Genomic DNA, 14,141 nt, shown 5'->3' on the forward strand with positions numbered 1-14,141 from the left:
CCTCGAAATAAACAACATGTGCGTAGTTTTGTCAATAAATTTACATTTTTGCTCATTATTCGAAAAATACAATGAATTCAAACGTCGTTTTCGGTATGGTGAAGTTATTTGACGTCCTTTATAAGACCCTTGCCTTACAGTTGGTCTAAATCCATTCTAAAGCCCAAAACCAAGGGTGGCCCATTCTGCCCCCCTGGTCCATTCTGCCCCCACCGCCCCTACTAGCTTATATGAACAAAAACAGCAGGTTGCTCATATGGCTTTCGGATTTGCAACAAGAAAGAGTGATATTTTTTATAAGTGTATTTTATATTTATGCATAATATGATAGATGTAATAAATTTGCTTTGATATAAATTCATTTAAATTACTTATATAAAAATATGGATATTGTTTGATTTTTCGATATTTTGTCAATTTAGAGTATGTTACACATTAATATTATACTTCTGGTCCAAGTCCAGGCAAAGCGCCATCATTGAGGATAACTTCACGCTGACTTTAAAAATTATTGCTGTCCATTTGATTTTGGTGTCAAATTTGGTGTTAGCTTAGCTATAACAAAATCAATAAATGCATTCGCTGTACAAACAATGAAATCCTCAAATGATGCCCACTTTGCTTACTCGAACCGATGTGTTGTCGAGATATAGAAAAAAAAGTCACTCCTTTGAGGTAACTGGTAGTTGTTTTCATAGCCCGCAAGTCAGTTTACCTACCTTATGCACTCCCACTTTCTCTTACATACTAGTCAGTCTTCGATTGGCCTTAATCTATCATGTTAACTTTTTAACTTGAGATGGTAATGCAGAAGGAGTTTTTAACTATACCCATTTACTATTGTTCTGGTTGCGCTAAATTGCTCAAACTGTTTCCGCTATTTAGCTACTTTTTAATAATTACATGTTAATTGTTTATTTTCTAATCGACTAGCTCCGGCAGTAGACTCTAAAAATGCAATAAACTTTTTTTAGATTCGATGCGATACTGTCCACCTAACACTACTGAAGGTAACTAATGATTGCTAAACTTTAATAGATGATAGTGTCTTTTTTTGTAAAACGGTTACGTGGTATGATGCAGCTAACAGAATTCTGTGCTATTTGGCATAATTTACAAAGGTTTTTTTTTTATTTTTGCTAGCAGACTTGATTCTTTAGAGATTTTCACCTGCTTAGGACGGCATATTGTTTGTACTTTTGCGTTTTATCTGCTTATAAATGGGCTAGTTCGTCGTTATTTTAAGCTAGTTACACACTATCGTGGTTCTATTAAATAGCAGCTATCTTCTTTTTTCTTTTGCGTGTTTAGCAAGAGTTTTTTCGGTCGACTTTTTTGGGGGCTTGCTTTGGCTTGACAGAAGGTTTGCTCTCTACCCCGTGCTATAATACACTGGTGCTATGATGTATGGTGCTTTTGTTGCCGATTGTGACCGAACCGTTACTGTGGGTGACCAGCACCGGGGCACGGTTCTTGCCGAACCCGAACATCGGAACGTACCGCAGCAGACTATTGCTGCTCTTGGACATTTCCGTGTCACGCTGGAGGAGCGGTTCAATTGGGTTGTACACGTTAGCGATGACCGGGATGTTGTTTCCTGCGGACTCTCCCGTGGGCAGCGTGTTGGAACGGCTGCAAAAGTCCGTGTTGACATTCAGATCGTTCAGGTTGATGCCACGTCGCATGTTCATGCCGGTGTACTCGCTGGTGGTTTGATTGAGGTCATTCATCTGGGACGTTCCAACCAGCAGGTCTGCTGTGGGCTCGTCTTTTCGTTTTCGTAAGCCTGGTAATAGTTCAAATTGGTCACTATCCGATTCTGCCATCTGTACCGAAGCCAGCGGAACATCCAAGCAGGGATTCAACAGTCGGGGATAGTTTGAAATGAACTCGCACACTTCGGAAGCCATCGGACGCTTCTTGTAGTCTTGGTTCCAGCACGCCTTCATTAGACCTTCCAATTGAGGTTTAACTCCAGTCGGGATCGTTACACTGTGTCCTTTTTTGATGTGCTCTAATACTTGGTTGTTGGTCATTCCTTGGAAGGGGAAAGACCCGAACGTTATGATTTCATACAGCAATATGCCGTACGACCAAACGTCCGAAGCTGGAGTGAAAAAGCCAAGTGCAAGTGATTCTGGGGCCATCCACCGAACCGGAAGCATTCCTTTGCGATTAAAACGGTAATAATCGTTCTCGAATGTAGGTCGAGCCATTCCAAAATCGCCAAGTTTGACCATTCGTTGCGCGTTGACCATGCAGTTCCGACAGGCCACGTCTCGGTGAACATACTTTTGCTCAGCAAGGTAGGAGAGAGCACGTGAGATATCGAGCGCCATCATGGTCAAGCGCTTGGGCGATATATCCGAGTCTTCCGATGTCTTATTATTAACCAGGTGACGACGTGCGAGCAAATACGTTTTTAGATCACCGTACAGCATAAACTCCATCACGGTGTAAACTGGTTCAGTTTGTAGACAAACTCCAAGCAGTTTAACAATGTTATTGTGGTCAAATCGCTTCATGGCTTCCGCCTCGGATAGGAAATCAACCTTATCCTCAGTAGTGGAACCAATCTTCAACGTTTTCACCGCAACAGCCGTCCATCCATCGCCATCGATCTGCGCTTCACCTCCGTACACAGTTCCGAAAGCTCCCTCGCCAAGTCTTCGATTGATAACAACACGGTCCTTTGGAATTTCCCACTTGTCCAGCGTGTTGACGGGTATCGAAGATGGTGACAACAGATCGATTCCGAACTTTTGCAGGTATTTCGCGGAACTCTTCATCTTTCGATCGTATCGAATCTGGAAGAAACAGAACGACGCCAAGGAAATCACCGCAATCACCACCACGCACATGAAACCGGTGAATATCAGCACTGCTCCATCACAGTTCGTACCAAAGAACCTTGCCAATCCAGCCAGGTTACAATCCAAAGCACCATCATCTGGGATTTTACCATCCTTGGTAAACCAAACGATAGACGACAGATTCAGCGACAGTGATCCTCCCAAAAGCTGGTAGTGTTCATCGGATATGTTTGGCGTAAACTGTCCCACGATGGTCGGCGTTCCGTTGATCCATTGCAGCACATTAACGTAGGTGTACCGCGAGCCCTCCTCGCCAAACCTTATCCTGCCGGAGACACCCTGAAAATCGGTCGCCCGTATGACCTCCATCAACCGCTTCGTAGTCTTCATCGAGTGCAAATCGCTCAAATACGACGGATCTTCCCGGATCAGTTTATCCAAAGCCAAAGCGTAAACCCAAACCGCGTCGTACGCGTAACCCGCGTAATCCGATTCCAGCAGATCATGGCTCTGCAATATTTTCCTGTACTCGGTTCTCCACTCGCCAACCGTGGCGTTGCTCGTCTCCAGCGCCACACGATTGTCCGCAAACGGCGCATGGGACAGCGAAAAGTGGCCGTTCAACGCACGAAGCATTTCCTGGGCCGTGCACTGCACCGACACGTTGCCCTGGTTGTGGTTCCACAGGTGCGAAAGCCACACCGGAAGGAACCAAATGTAGCCATTTTCCGCTGTCATCTGAAAGCGAGAAAGATGTTATCTTGTGGCAGAACTTTGCATTATCAACACAAACGAGTTTGTCGCCTGTTTATTGCTGCGGGCGTTCAAGTCACGTGGGAAAAGGGCGAAAAAAAGGTCGACCTCAGAAAAAAAAATATTTTAAACTTTTAGAAAAATTAAAGTAAAAATTGATCCAGAGGGTTAACTGCACGATAATCAGTTCAGTGGCTAGTTTTCCAGATTGTCAATTAGCACCAATTCGAGCAAAGCTGCAAATTGACTGCCAACATGCTCATTACACGCGTGAATTCAACTGACGGCACGCATCGTGAATCGAACATTTCATTACGAATGTACGCAGAGTTGTCTTTATGCTACAAACATGAACTATTAACTTAGAATTATAATCTGAATACTTATTTTGACATCAAAAGATTGAGTAATTTGATTAAATTACAACCAATATTGAGCCCAGAAAAAATATTATTCTTTTTTCAAAACATTTGCAAGGTCACACGAAACATGCAAAAACATCAATTTTAATGTATTTTCAATCTCCTCTTCCTTCTTATTCGGTCAGAGTCAATATTTGCATCGGCTTTCTAAGAAAATAACGAAACAACTTTTTCTAGTGTAAAAAGAAAGAATTTGTGAGATCAACTTGGAATGATAAAAAGTTAAATAATTTTTTTTATCAGATATGACTATTTTTCTGAGCCCTACAATATTTTTGATTTTTTTTCATACCATTTTTGCATGAACAAAAAAAAGAATAAGGGAATTTAACATTGAATAATAAAAAGTTAAATAAAAAGAAAATGCTTTTCTCAGATGTGACTTTTTTTTAACAGTCTAATATTGGCATAAGAGCGAGTCCACGAACAGGGCATACCCCTTTGTATGAGACGTCGTTTGGACCTTACCAATCTGCCTGAAACTTTCAGGGGTTGTTTGTACATATAAAACTAGCATCTGGCCAAAATATGAGCACTCTAGGTCAACGGTAAGTGGGGCAAATCGGGACACAAAGTTTGAAGGTTCAAAAACGTCATAAATCTTGAAAAGGCTATAAGTTAGGCAAAATTCAATTTGGTTTCAAAATTCAAAATGCATCTGAAAGGGCTTAAAAAAATGCAACAAAATGCAGGGAGAAGCATCCCAATTGGTTGAATCTAAAGGGAGTTATTGGCATTTTAGTGAAAAAATAGCACAATTTTCAAACTCAAATAAAAAAGTGTTCCATCCAGATATCAACTCGGTTCGACCTGCAGCTTGTAGGGGACATCTGGGACTACCATCTGAGACTGAAAACGCTTTGGGTGAGGCAGTATAACATATTAAATAGATACTTTTTCTTTTAGTGATTTTTTTGGTTGTACATTTTTGCTCGGGGTACCCTTTAGTTACCCCTTATCATATTCGTGTTTCTGAGACAATTTCTCAATAGAAACATGCATAAGTTGCAGACAATTTCTCAATAGAAACATGCATAAAAACGTTTATTTTCATCCTTTTAAACTAGTGCGTCCAATTTCCCGTCCCGGGAATTCCCGGGCTTTCCCGGAAAAAAATCCCGTTTCCCGAATTCCCGAAATACAAGCGGAAGTATACATTTGTCTACCTTTTTAATACCAATGTTTTGAAATTATACAAAAATAATAATTAGAGAACCTGATTTGATTTTATTCATTTCAATCTACTGTTCATATTGAACTAATCAGCTTGTATGTAAATTACATGTCAAGGTTAGATAATATTTATTTCTGAAGCATTCACAACTGCTTATATGTTGGGCAACAAAAATTACGCTATTATGAAATGAATATTAACTTTTTTATTTTCGACAACCTATTTTAACGATTTTTTGTTACATCATTTGAAAATAAGAGATATACCTCCTCCGGCCAAGATCAAAATTGAGATTTGTTTAACATTTTTGTTTACCTTGACCAAATTGGATGGAAATTGAAATGATATAACTAAAATTTTCAAAAAGGGTTGTTTAAGAAGAATTTGTTTAAAAAATTTCGAGAAATTACTGTTGAAGTAATAAATTTATTAAGCACGTGGGCTACCAATGGAGTAAGAGGGTTTTAAATATGAAAAAAAATGTTTAATTTCAACCGTTTTTGCACTTATTTTAATCTAACCATATAAATAAAATTATACCATAAATAGAACCATGAAAAATCATTAAAAAAAACAACTTCATATGATATGAAATTTACCCAAAGAATGCAAACATATTCCAAAAACTCGCTTCAATATTTTAAAACTGAGTTGTTAATTCAAGTAAAATAGCGCTAGAAATTAGATTTGTAAGGGAAATTCAATGATTATCTATTTATTTACAAGTTGAAAATACTATTTCTGGAATAAGTTATTTGCCATGAAAAACATTATTTCTGCATGATTTTTTTCCATTTCAACTTTATGATCACTGAGACAAATTTAAAAGCAATTTTATTGTTTTGGAGCATAGATTTTCACAAGCCAAACACTTTGAATAAAAAAAATACTTCTCAGCAAAAAAAAAAACAAATAATTTTTTTTTGATTTGGTACGATTTGAAAAACAGCATAAAAAATAAGACTTTTTTTTCAAAGTTGCATGATTTTTTACAAGTAGTCAAGCCATTGATTGATCCGCGCACTCATTTGGACCAGTCTAGCAGTCTATCCCCCTCTTACTTTATGTGAACTGTCACTTGAGCAAAAGGGATAGACTGCTTGTTTACAAACGCAGATTCGCCCTATTGAACTGTTACTACGGATTTGTTGAATATTTCCCGTTTGCCGGGAATTTTGTAACCCCGGGAAATTGGACGCTCTATTTTAAACCCTTTTAAAAAAAAGTAAAAAAAATAAATAAAATGCTTCCTTTTTCTGGTAACAACTAGTATCCTTGGAAACGAACTTGATTTTCAATAAATGTGATACGAATATTTAAAAAATTAGATAGATAGATCGGAATATTTTGAATATTTTTGAAATCATTTTTGAATGAATAATTGCCAAAATTTCTTCGTTGTTCATAATTAAGCCACCCACAATGCTAAAGCTAACTTCAAAAAATGTTTCATATAAACATATAAAATTGTGTGCGCTCTTGAATTTTACGGTTATTTGATTTTTACGTAATCAACCGAAATCCTGCAACCTGTTCGTTCAGCCTTGGCAGGTTAACCCATATAGAAGATTTGAACCAAAACTGCTTTCATTTTCTCCCCCTTTACCTCCAGGAGCAGGTCCCGCCCAAATGAATGGAAAGGATGTGAAGTAATTTCAAGCCCGACTTACCGCGTGGGGAACTGAACAAATAAAGCCAGCAAAAACAAAACTTTAGAGAAAGGTGAACGAGTGACCTTAAGTGTTGCAGATACAGCGCGTCGTTGATACGGCGATTGAGGTCATTCCCGGTTAAATTATTGATTTTTTTTACGGGCTAAATTACCTGGAATCGAAAGGAAACCAGATATCTACAATAACCGACTTGCATAAGAGTATTTCTACTTTCCAAACCAACCATTATCCTCAGATTGGGTTTGACTTGAAGGATCAATCCTGTTTCTCGCAAATGAGTCCCGAGAAATTGAAGGGCTACGAGATTGTTGAAATCAAGGGAAACAATTGTGGGTGACCTTCAGTGATATTACACGACATGTATGGTTTTGGACAATTTCCGTTAAGTTATTGCCAGCCTGTCCCATAAATATTCTAGCAATCAGAACATCTGGATTTGAAAGGCCGCCAGATCTTATGTGATCTTATTTGAAAGTAGAATTTGCGCCAAGGATTTCATTAACACTGGAACGCCCAACGCATGTCCAACTTACACGGACGCCCAAGCCTCCCAAAAAAGTTGGAACGCTAACTTCAACTCGCTGGTTCTCGGGCATTACTCAACCAATCGGGACGATTCTTGTTTCCAGTGATTTGTAAGAATGTCTAGATGATCCTAAAATTTTGCAGAACTCAATTTGATCAAATCTGTAATTTTTGCGACCAAAAACATCGTTCCAACTTTTTCAAAAAGACTGCCTCTGCGGAATTTTTGGCGATTTTTTTTTTACACGCGAAAAAAAAAGTTGGAACGATGTTTTTGATCGCAAAAATTACAGATTTGATCAAATTGAGTTCTGCAAAGTTCTAGGATCATCTAGACATCCTAACAAATCACTGGAAAAAAGAATCGTCTTGATTGGGTGAGTTATGCCCGAGAACCAGCGAGTTGAAGTTACCGTTCCAACTTTTTTGGAGCCTTGGGCGTTGGAATGTTAAATTAATGGTTTTCATTGCGGTTTTACAACAAATCGAACATTGTTCAATCGAGGGAACTTTTTTCAGCAAAAACATATTTATTAATGAATCATTTGATTTCCACACTGTTTCCAGTTAGCACTGTTTTTATAATCTCAAATCAGCAATAACCAAACAACCCTAGCTTTTTTTTTGCACCTTCAGTCTGACATTTTTGTTGTCGCGGGACATATTTTTCTTTGTTTGTTAAGTGTACGACCAACCTGTTTCAAACCGCGATAAAAATTTGTCACGTAAGAAGGTAGCAAAGGTAAACGCTTCAGGTTTTGGAGTATAAAAATCGAAGAAAAAAAATGCGATTGCTCACAACATTTTTTAAGTCAAACATTTATCCATTCACTCTGAGTAAAATTTTTGTTGATGCATTCGAGTCGAAGTCGAACCCGTGCACGTGAGAAAAACAATTTGTGTAGAATAAGTGCTTACGAAAGGCGGAAATTGCAGTTCTAAGCTTGTTGATGGTTTCACATTCCCGACATCAGCTCGGTTGCAGAGCCCGCGCCGCCAATGTAAAGCCAAATTAGAACCACCGCGAATGCATTTCGCTCATATTTCTGGCGACACAATCTGATGCCTCGTGGTGCCACGATATCGGATGACCGGAATAGTTCTGACTGCTTAGGGTTGGCAGTGAAGGTACAAGTCCTGGTAGACCATGTCTGGCGGTCTGTCGCCAACAAAGTCAAAATATTGTTATCAAGAGTCGAGGTTTCAAGTTGTACTTTTGCAGCTTAGTTGATTTATCAGCTCTTGCAACTTGAAACGCAAGATGGAATTGTCTTTTTGCGTGGAAAGAAGAAGCTTTTTCAATTAGACTTCACTCAAACACATAAAAATAAATCTTATTAAAAATAGACCTTAAAATCGAGGGGATCACAAATATTTATAACAATAAAACACAAAATTGAATTAAAATAAAGTTTATAAAAAAACTTTTACAGCAATTTCTGTGATTTCGGAAAATGGTCGTTAATGTTCGTTTTTTTTTATTCAGCCCAAACTTTGCATGCATGTTTGGTCTGCCTAAAAAAGCTAGAAAACTTTCCATTAAAAATAAAAGTATTTTCAAACAAAAATACTATGTAAATGTCCAAAAATGTGTACCTTCACACAAATTTTTTCGCTGAATTTCAGTAAAGTTTAACTGAAATTTTATCCACTAAAATTTGGTATGTAAATTAAATTTTGTGATCTTTTCACTAAAATTAATAAATTTTAAAATCAATCTTTATCAATCAGGGGGTGCTTTTGTCTTAGGAAGTATTTTAAAAATGTACAATAAAAATCGAAAAGTAATCGTAAATTTATACATTAAAGTAGCTATAACTTAAAATGGTGCATTTTATTGAAAAAAAGTAATGTTAATTTTATGTGAAAATTCGATTTTGCTTTAAAAAGTGATTTTTATATAATTTTTTATTCAGGTTTTCGATTTTTTGCCAGTTTTTCCACCATTTTACAGAAGAAGCTCAGAAGAAGTATTTTTAGTATTTTTGGAATATGACATTTAGTGGTTAAAAGCGAAATAAAAAAATGTATTTTTTCCGTGTACCTATTTTTTCATAAGTTCTTATCATAACCTCAACTTTCCCGAAGACACCAAGTCGATCGGAAATGTCCTTCTCAAGATACAGAATTTCATACATTCACATACCCCTTATATATGACCAGCCCCCAAAATTGTATGGAGACTTGTATGGAAAAACTAATTGTGCAAAATTGCTTCTTTAGACATAGAGAAAGCATAAACAAAGTTTCATCCAAATAATAAAAAAATAAAAATTGCGAAAAAAATTACGAAATCGTAGAGAACCAGGTACCGAACTTTTGATAGGTTTTAGATTTTTTCGCAAAATGAAGAGTACAAATTAACAAAATTACATGAATAAATTTCAGACAAAAATCTGAAATTTTAACAATTTTACCTAAAATTTAAATGTATTTTGTTAATAAGCTTATTAACTTAGTTAAGCTTAGCGATTATACACCTTAAATCCTTAAGTCACCCTGGAATTCAAAATAGGAATTTTTACCGCAACTATTTTATCAATACTATTGAAATAATCTTGAGAAAAGCCATTCCAGTTGGAACATATTCCAAATACAAATTGAAATTCTATCATTTGTCACCCCGATTTACGGTAATCATATTAACCATTCACGTGGCACGTGTAGAATTAATGGATACGATTATTCGAAAAAAAAAAGTTATCAGATTTCTGTAAAATAATAGAACACGCATGATTCTGCGTTCCCATCAAAATGTACTGGGAGCCCATTTCGATGGAGAAGCATGGCATTTTTCGCATTAATTTTATTTTTGATAAACTTAAATTTTTCCTAACTTATTGTCAGAATAGAAAATCTTGTGCTTAGGTCAGTTCAAAATGCCATTTTGTCAACCAAATCAATTTGCTTTAAAGCAATCGAAAATGCATCTTATCCGAAAGTAGGTCTTGAATTTCCAAGCAGCCTTGCTTCAAAGTGATAAAGACAAAAATTTGCATGTAAAATGGGCGTGTGCAGCGTTGAATGGGATTGTTTACGCTCATGCGGGTTGTTAAGATTTTTTTTTCATTCAACTTACACTTGGCGCTTTTGTGGGGCTGATGTTTGTTATCTTTAATGCAAATGCAGTTCTGCTGTCTATCGTTTCTCCTGCGGTTACAAAACCGAAACAAAATTGTTATGGCCTTATTAATTTTCAAAAGTTTCTGTCACGCTACAGCTAAAATATAACATGAGGTTTTACATAATTCAAAATGCATTCAACTGTGCGGTGCGCGTGTCTCCTTTCTAAAATTAATCTTTTTTTCTCGTGCACTTTACCTTAGGCTTTTTGCTTCCGTTGAATAGCCAATAGCAAATTGACACACTTCTTAAAAAAAAAAACCCGCGAAAATATTTATTTTTTTCGCCTTTTGTGACAAACTCGTTTATGCCCCACCGATTGTGAAACCCCACGACCGTTGGGAAATTTGAACCCCTCCGCGCGCGCGCCACTCACCTCAAGCTTATACGCTTCACACATGATCACCTGGGCCACCTTGTCATCGACGTCGGCAATAATAATGCGGGCGTTTTTCGTTTTCAAATCCAGCAGATACTGCGGACGAGAGAGAGAGAAAAAATAACGCAAAATATATACATCAATTCGCCGAATTCCCGCTCGAAGGTAGCAAACTTCCTATACCTGATTCATCTCCTTTTCACCGCGGTCACGGGGGAATTTCTTGTTCGAAATCAGCTCGATGTGGTTCTCCTTCAGCAGTGACTCCATGTGCGAGATGTACTCGGTTGACTTTTGGCCGTCCTCCGTCAGCGCCGCCACCCGGTTCCAGTTGAGCTGCTTGAGGAGCCGGGCGTACACGTGCTCGTACTGGCGGTTCTCGCCGATGGTGCGGAAAAAGTACGGATACGTTTCCCGGTCGGAGAGGAAGGCCCCCTCCGCCGAGTACGAGATGACCGCCATCCGGAAGTGCTTGGAGACGCCTGCGAGGGGGAGAGAGGGGGGGGGGAGGTTAATTAATTACGTGTCGCTATGGGTTTTGGGGGACCACCTACCGGCGATTGGTTCGACGGTATCGCTGCACGCCGGTCCCAGGACGCCAATCATTCGCTCCTTCCTGATGTAATAGTTGATGAAGGTTTTCATAACGGTGTCGGCACGGCATTGGCCGTCGCTTTTCAGTATGATGAGCCGATGATTGGGCAGAATTGTGTCGTTGAGATTAATCGTTTGCTGGGCCATAACGGCCGCCGGCATAATTCCCAAGTATGCTTTTCCCAGCCCAGACAGCGGAAAGATGCCGCCAATGTAGATGTCCTCCTTCTGTTCTCCACGTGGTTTCCACTGGTGCCACGTCGCTTCGTTCGTCTTGAGCCACTCGCACGCAATTTGGTTGTAGTACATTGGGACAGCATGCTCGTCGTACTCCAGATTGGTCTCGTCTCGGGCTCGCAGGATCTGCTCTTCGTATTTATCGTACAAACTAATTAACGCATGAATGTCGTGCCGGTCAAAATAGACCCTGATCAACGATTGGAGCGCATGCTGGGAGCTCTCAAACTCGTGGGCATGATATTTGAGCAGTGGCGTCAGCTCGTACTTGCAGCCCGTGTTGTTGCTAGCGACGATTTCCTCACATCTCGGCATCGTCACCGACACGTACTCCATCGTTTTGCTATCGATTACCTCCGACGGGGTCCAGTGGAGCACCAGGAACTTTTTCCCGCCCCGCCGGTCCTCCCCGTATGCCTTCATCAGATAATTAATACCGAGCTTAATTTTACCACCCAGCCAGATGACTTTCAGCTGAAACTTGAGCTCATCAATATGCTTCACGATGAATTTGGTGTCCTCGAAGTGGGGTGCCAACACCAGGGCACATTTTCGTCCCTGTTTGCACTGCTCCGGCACGTACATCCCATCCATATCACAATTATCGCGGCACCTTTTCTCCGCCCAGCCCTTCAGCACCTCCAGCATGCTGTCCGCCACCTCGAACTTCTTTATCAGCTCGTAATACTTCACATCGTTGACGTCCTCCTGGAACATCGTGTAAGGGTACAGCTTCGGAAACACATCCTCCTTCCGAATCAACGGCTTCGGAATAAACAGCCCAAACCGGCCCGGATGTGTAATCGAGCCGGCCTCCTCGATTTCCGGTGGGATTATGTGGTAGTCCGACAGCATCCACACCTCCAGGTCAATGGTCGGTTCCGGCCAGCTTGTGCCATCGCTGCGTGAAGAAAAATAAATATATTTTCATTTTTGGCACAGAAAATTTTATGCGCACCCGTTGTAGTGTGTGCGTTGAAGGATTTATGGCGGAAACGACTCCAGCTACGCTGGAACCGCACTGCGGTATTGTTTCAAGCTACAAATTCAATTTTCCTCTCCGGACAACTGTACCCATGCTCAGCAGGGCATGTCCGTCCAGTCGCAAGACATTTTTGCCCGTACATTAGCTATTTTTGGATGGTTGCATAAAACGGGCAACACTAGGAAATGGAATATTAAGTTTGCTGCCGCAATTATTTGAACTGGTTTTCATTATTTTGATTTATTTTTTATTTTTTTGCACTCATCAATCATGTCTCGTTGAAATGATTGCCGCCTAATTGGTGAAATAAAAGGCATCAAAATAATGAAACAAAGCTCAATTTCAGTAATAAAACTTAGACATAAAAAGCTGGTACAGCTCCATTTTAAAGAGCGCAGCAGAAAAAATGGAGCCGGCCAATGTTTTAACATAAATTCGGGGTATGTATGGTTTTAAACTTTTTTTTACAGCTTCAACGGTACCCATCATGATTTTTGTAAAATACGACACTCAAACCCCGATAGTTTGAGACCAATTGTTGTCAGACGAACGGAGTCACTTTTCAGTTTGACAACCCTCTTTACACGGAGCTCTCACACACTACCAAACCATTGGTTTGATAGTAAGAGTATAAAAAAAATAGTAATAGTAATAGTAAGTGTATGTCCCGTGTAAAAAGTGACAGTTCAATGCGATGTTTTTTGAAGTTTGCTTTTTTCGGCAAAATTTCAAAACATGCTCGAAAAATGAACCAGTATCTTTTTGGGATCAATTCCTAGCGCTGTTGAAGTTCTACAAAGTTGTTCCCAGGATCAAAACCTAAAAGAAATCTCTATGATGAGAAAATTTTATCCGATTGAGGAAAACTTTCTAGAAGAAAAGTTAAAAAGTGAAAATTTTTAATGATTTGTGGATTGAAATTTTACTTTAATTTCAGAAACTGGAGCAACTAAACCTTAAGGGGTTACATACATGTATATTGGCAAAAAAGTCAGAGGTTAGTATGAGCACACATTTCAACTTTTTTTAAATTCTTTTTTCATGGCATTAAAATATACATTTTCACCTACTTTCAAAACAAATTTGAAGATATTTGGTTGCATCGTTGCCGAGATATAGCAATTTCAAGTTAGCAGTTTCAAAAAACGGGTGCCACGATATCTCAACACTGTCTTGACCAAATCGGCTCAAAATTTTGGTGAAGACTCGTTAAACCGATTCCGTGTGCATGACGAAGCTCGATTTTCAAAAAGTTTATTTTAAAAAATAATAAAAATATTTTTGTGTTTTTCATATTAAAAAAACGTTAGTTTTTGATTTTTGTATTTCTTTAAAAAGGTAATTTAAAAAATTGAGCTTCGTCATGCACACGGGATATATCTTGAGAGTCTTCACCTAAAATTTCAGCCAATTTGGTCCATCCCATCTCGAGATATCGTGGCACCCGTAAATCAACTCGGGGT

At 38.9% G+C, this 14,141-nt stretch overlaps 1 protein-coding gene across 1 annotated transcript in view; it reads right to left on the reverse strand.

Annotated features, from left to right (window-relative positions):
- Positions 1 to 296: 296 nt before the first annotated feature.
- The window catches only part of LOC120412805 (uncharacterized), a 46,829-nt gene continuing 32,984 nt past the window's right edge, over positions 297 to 14,141 (reverse strand). Inside the window, exons 4-7 of the mRNA XM_039573405.2 lie at positions 11,417 to 12,594; positions 11,046 to 11,344; positions 10,860 to 10,958; positions 297 to 3,551 (exon numbers count right to left, since the gene is read on the reverse strand). Of these exons, the coding sequence (XP_039429339.1) occupies positions 1,383 to 3,551; positions 10,860 to 10,958; positions 11,046 to 11,344; positions 11,417 to 12,594 (3,745 nt within the window). The 3' untranslated portion in view covers positions 297 to 1,382. The remainder of the gene's footprint in view (positions 3,552 to 10,859; positions 10,959 to 11,045; positions 11,345 to 11,416; positions 12,595 to 14,141) is intronic.

This window comes from Culex pipiens, chromosome 2 (assembly GCF_016801865.2).
Source record: "Culex pipiens pallens isolate TS chromosome 2, TS_CPP_V2, whole genome shotgun sequence".
NCBI classification, from domain to species: domain Eukaryota; kingdom Metazoa; phylum Arthropoda; class Insecta; order Diptera; family Culicidae; genus Culex; species Culex pipiens.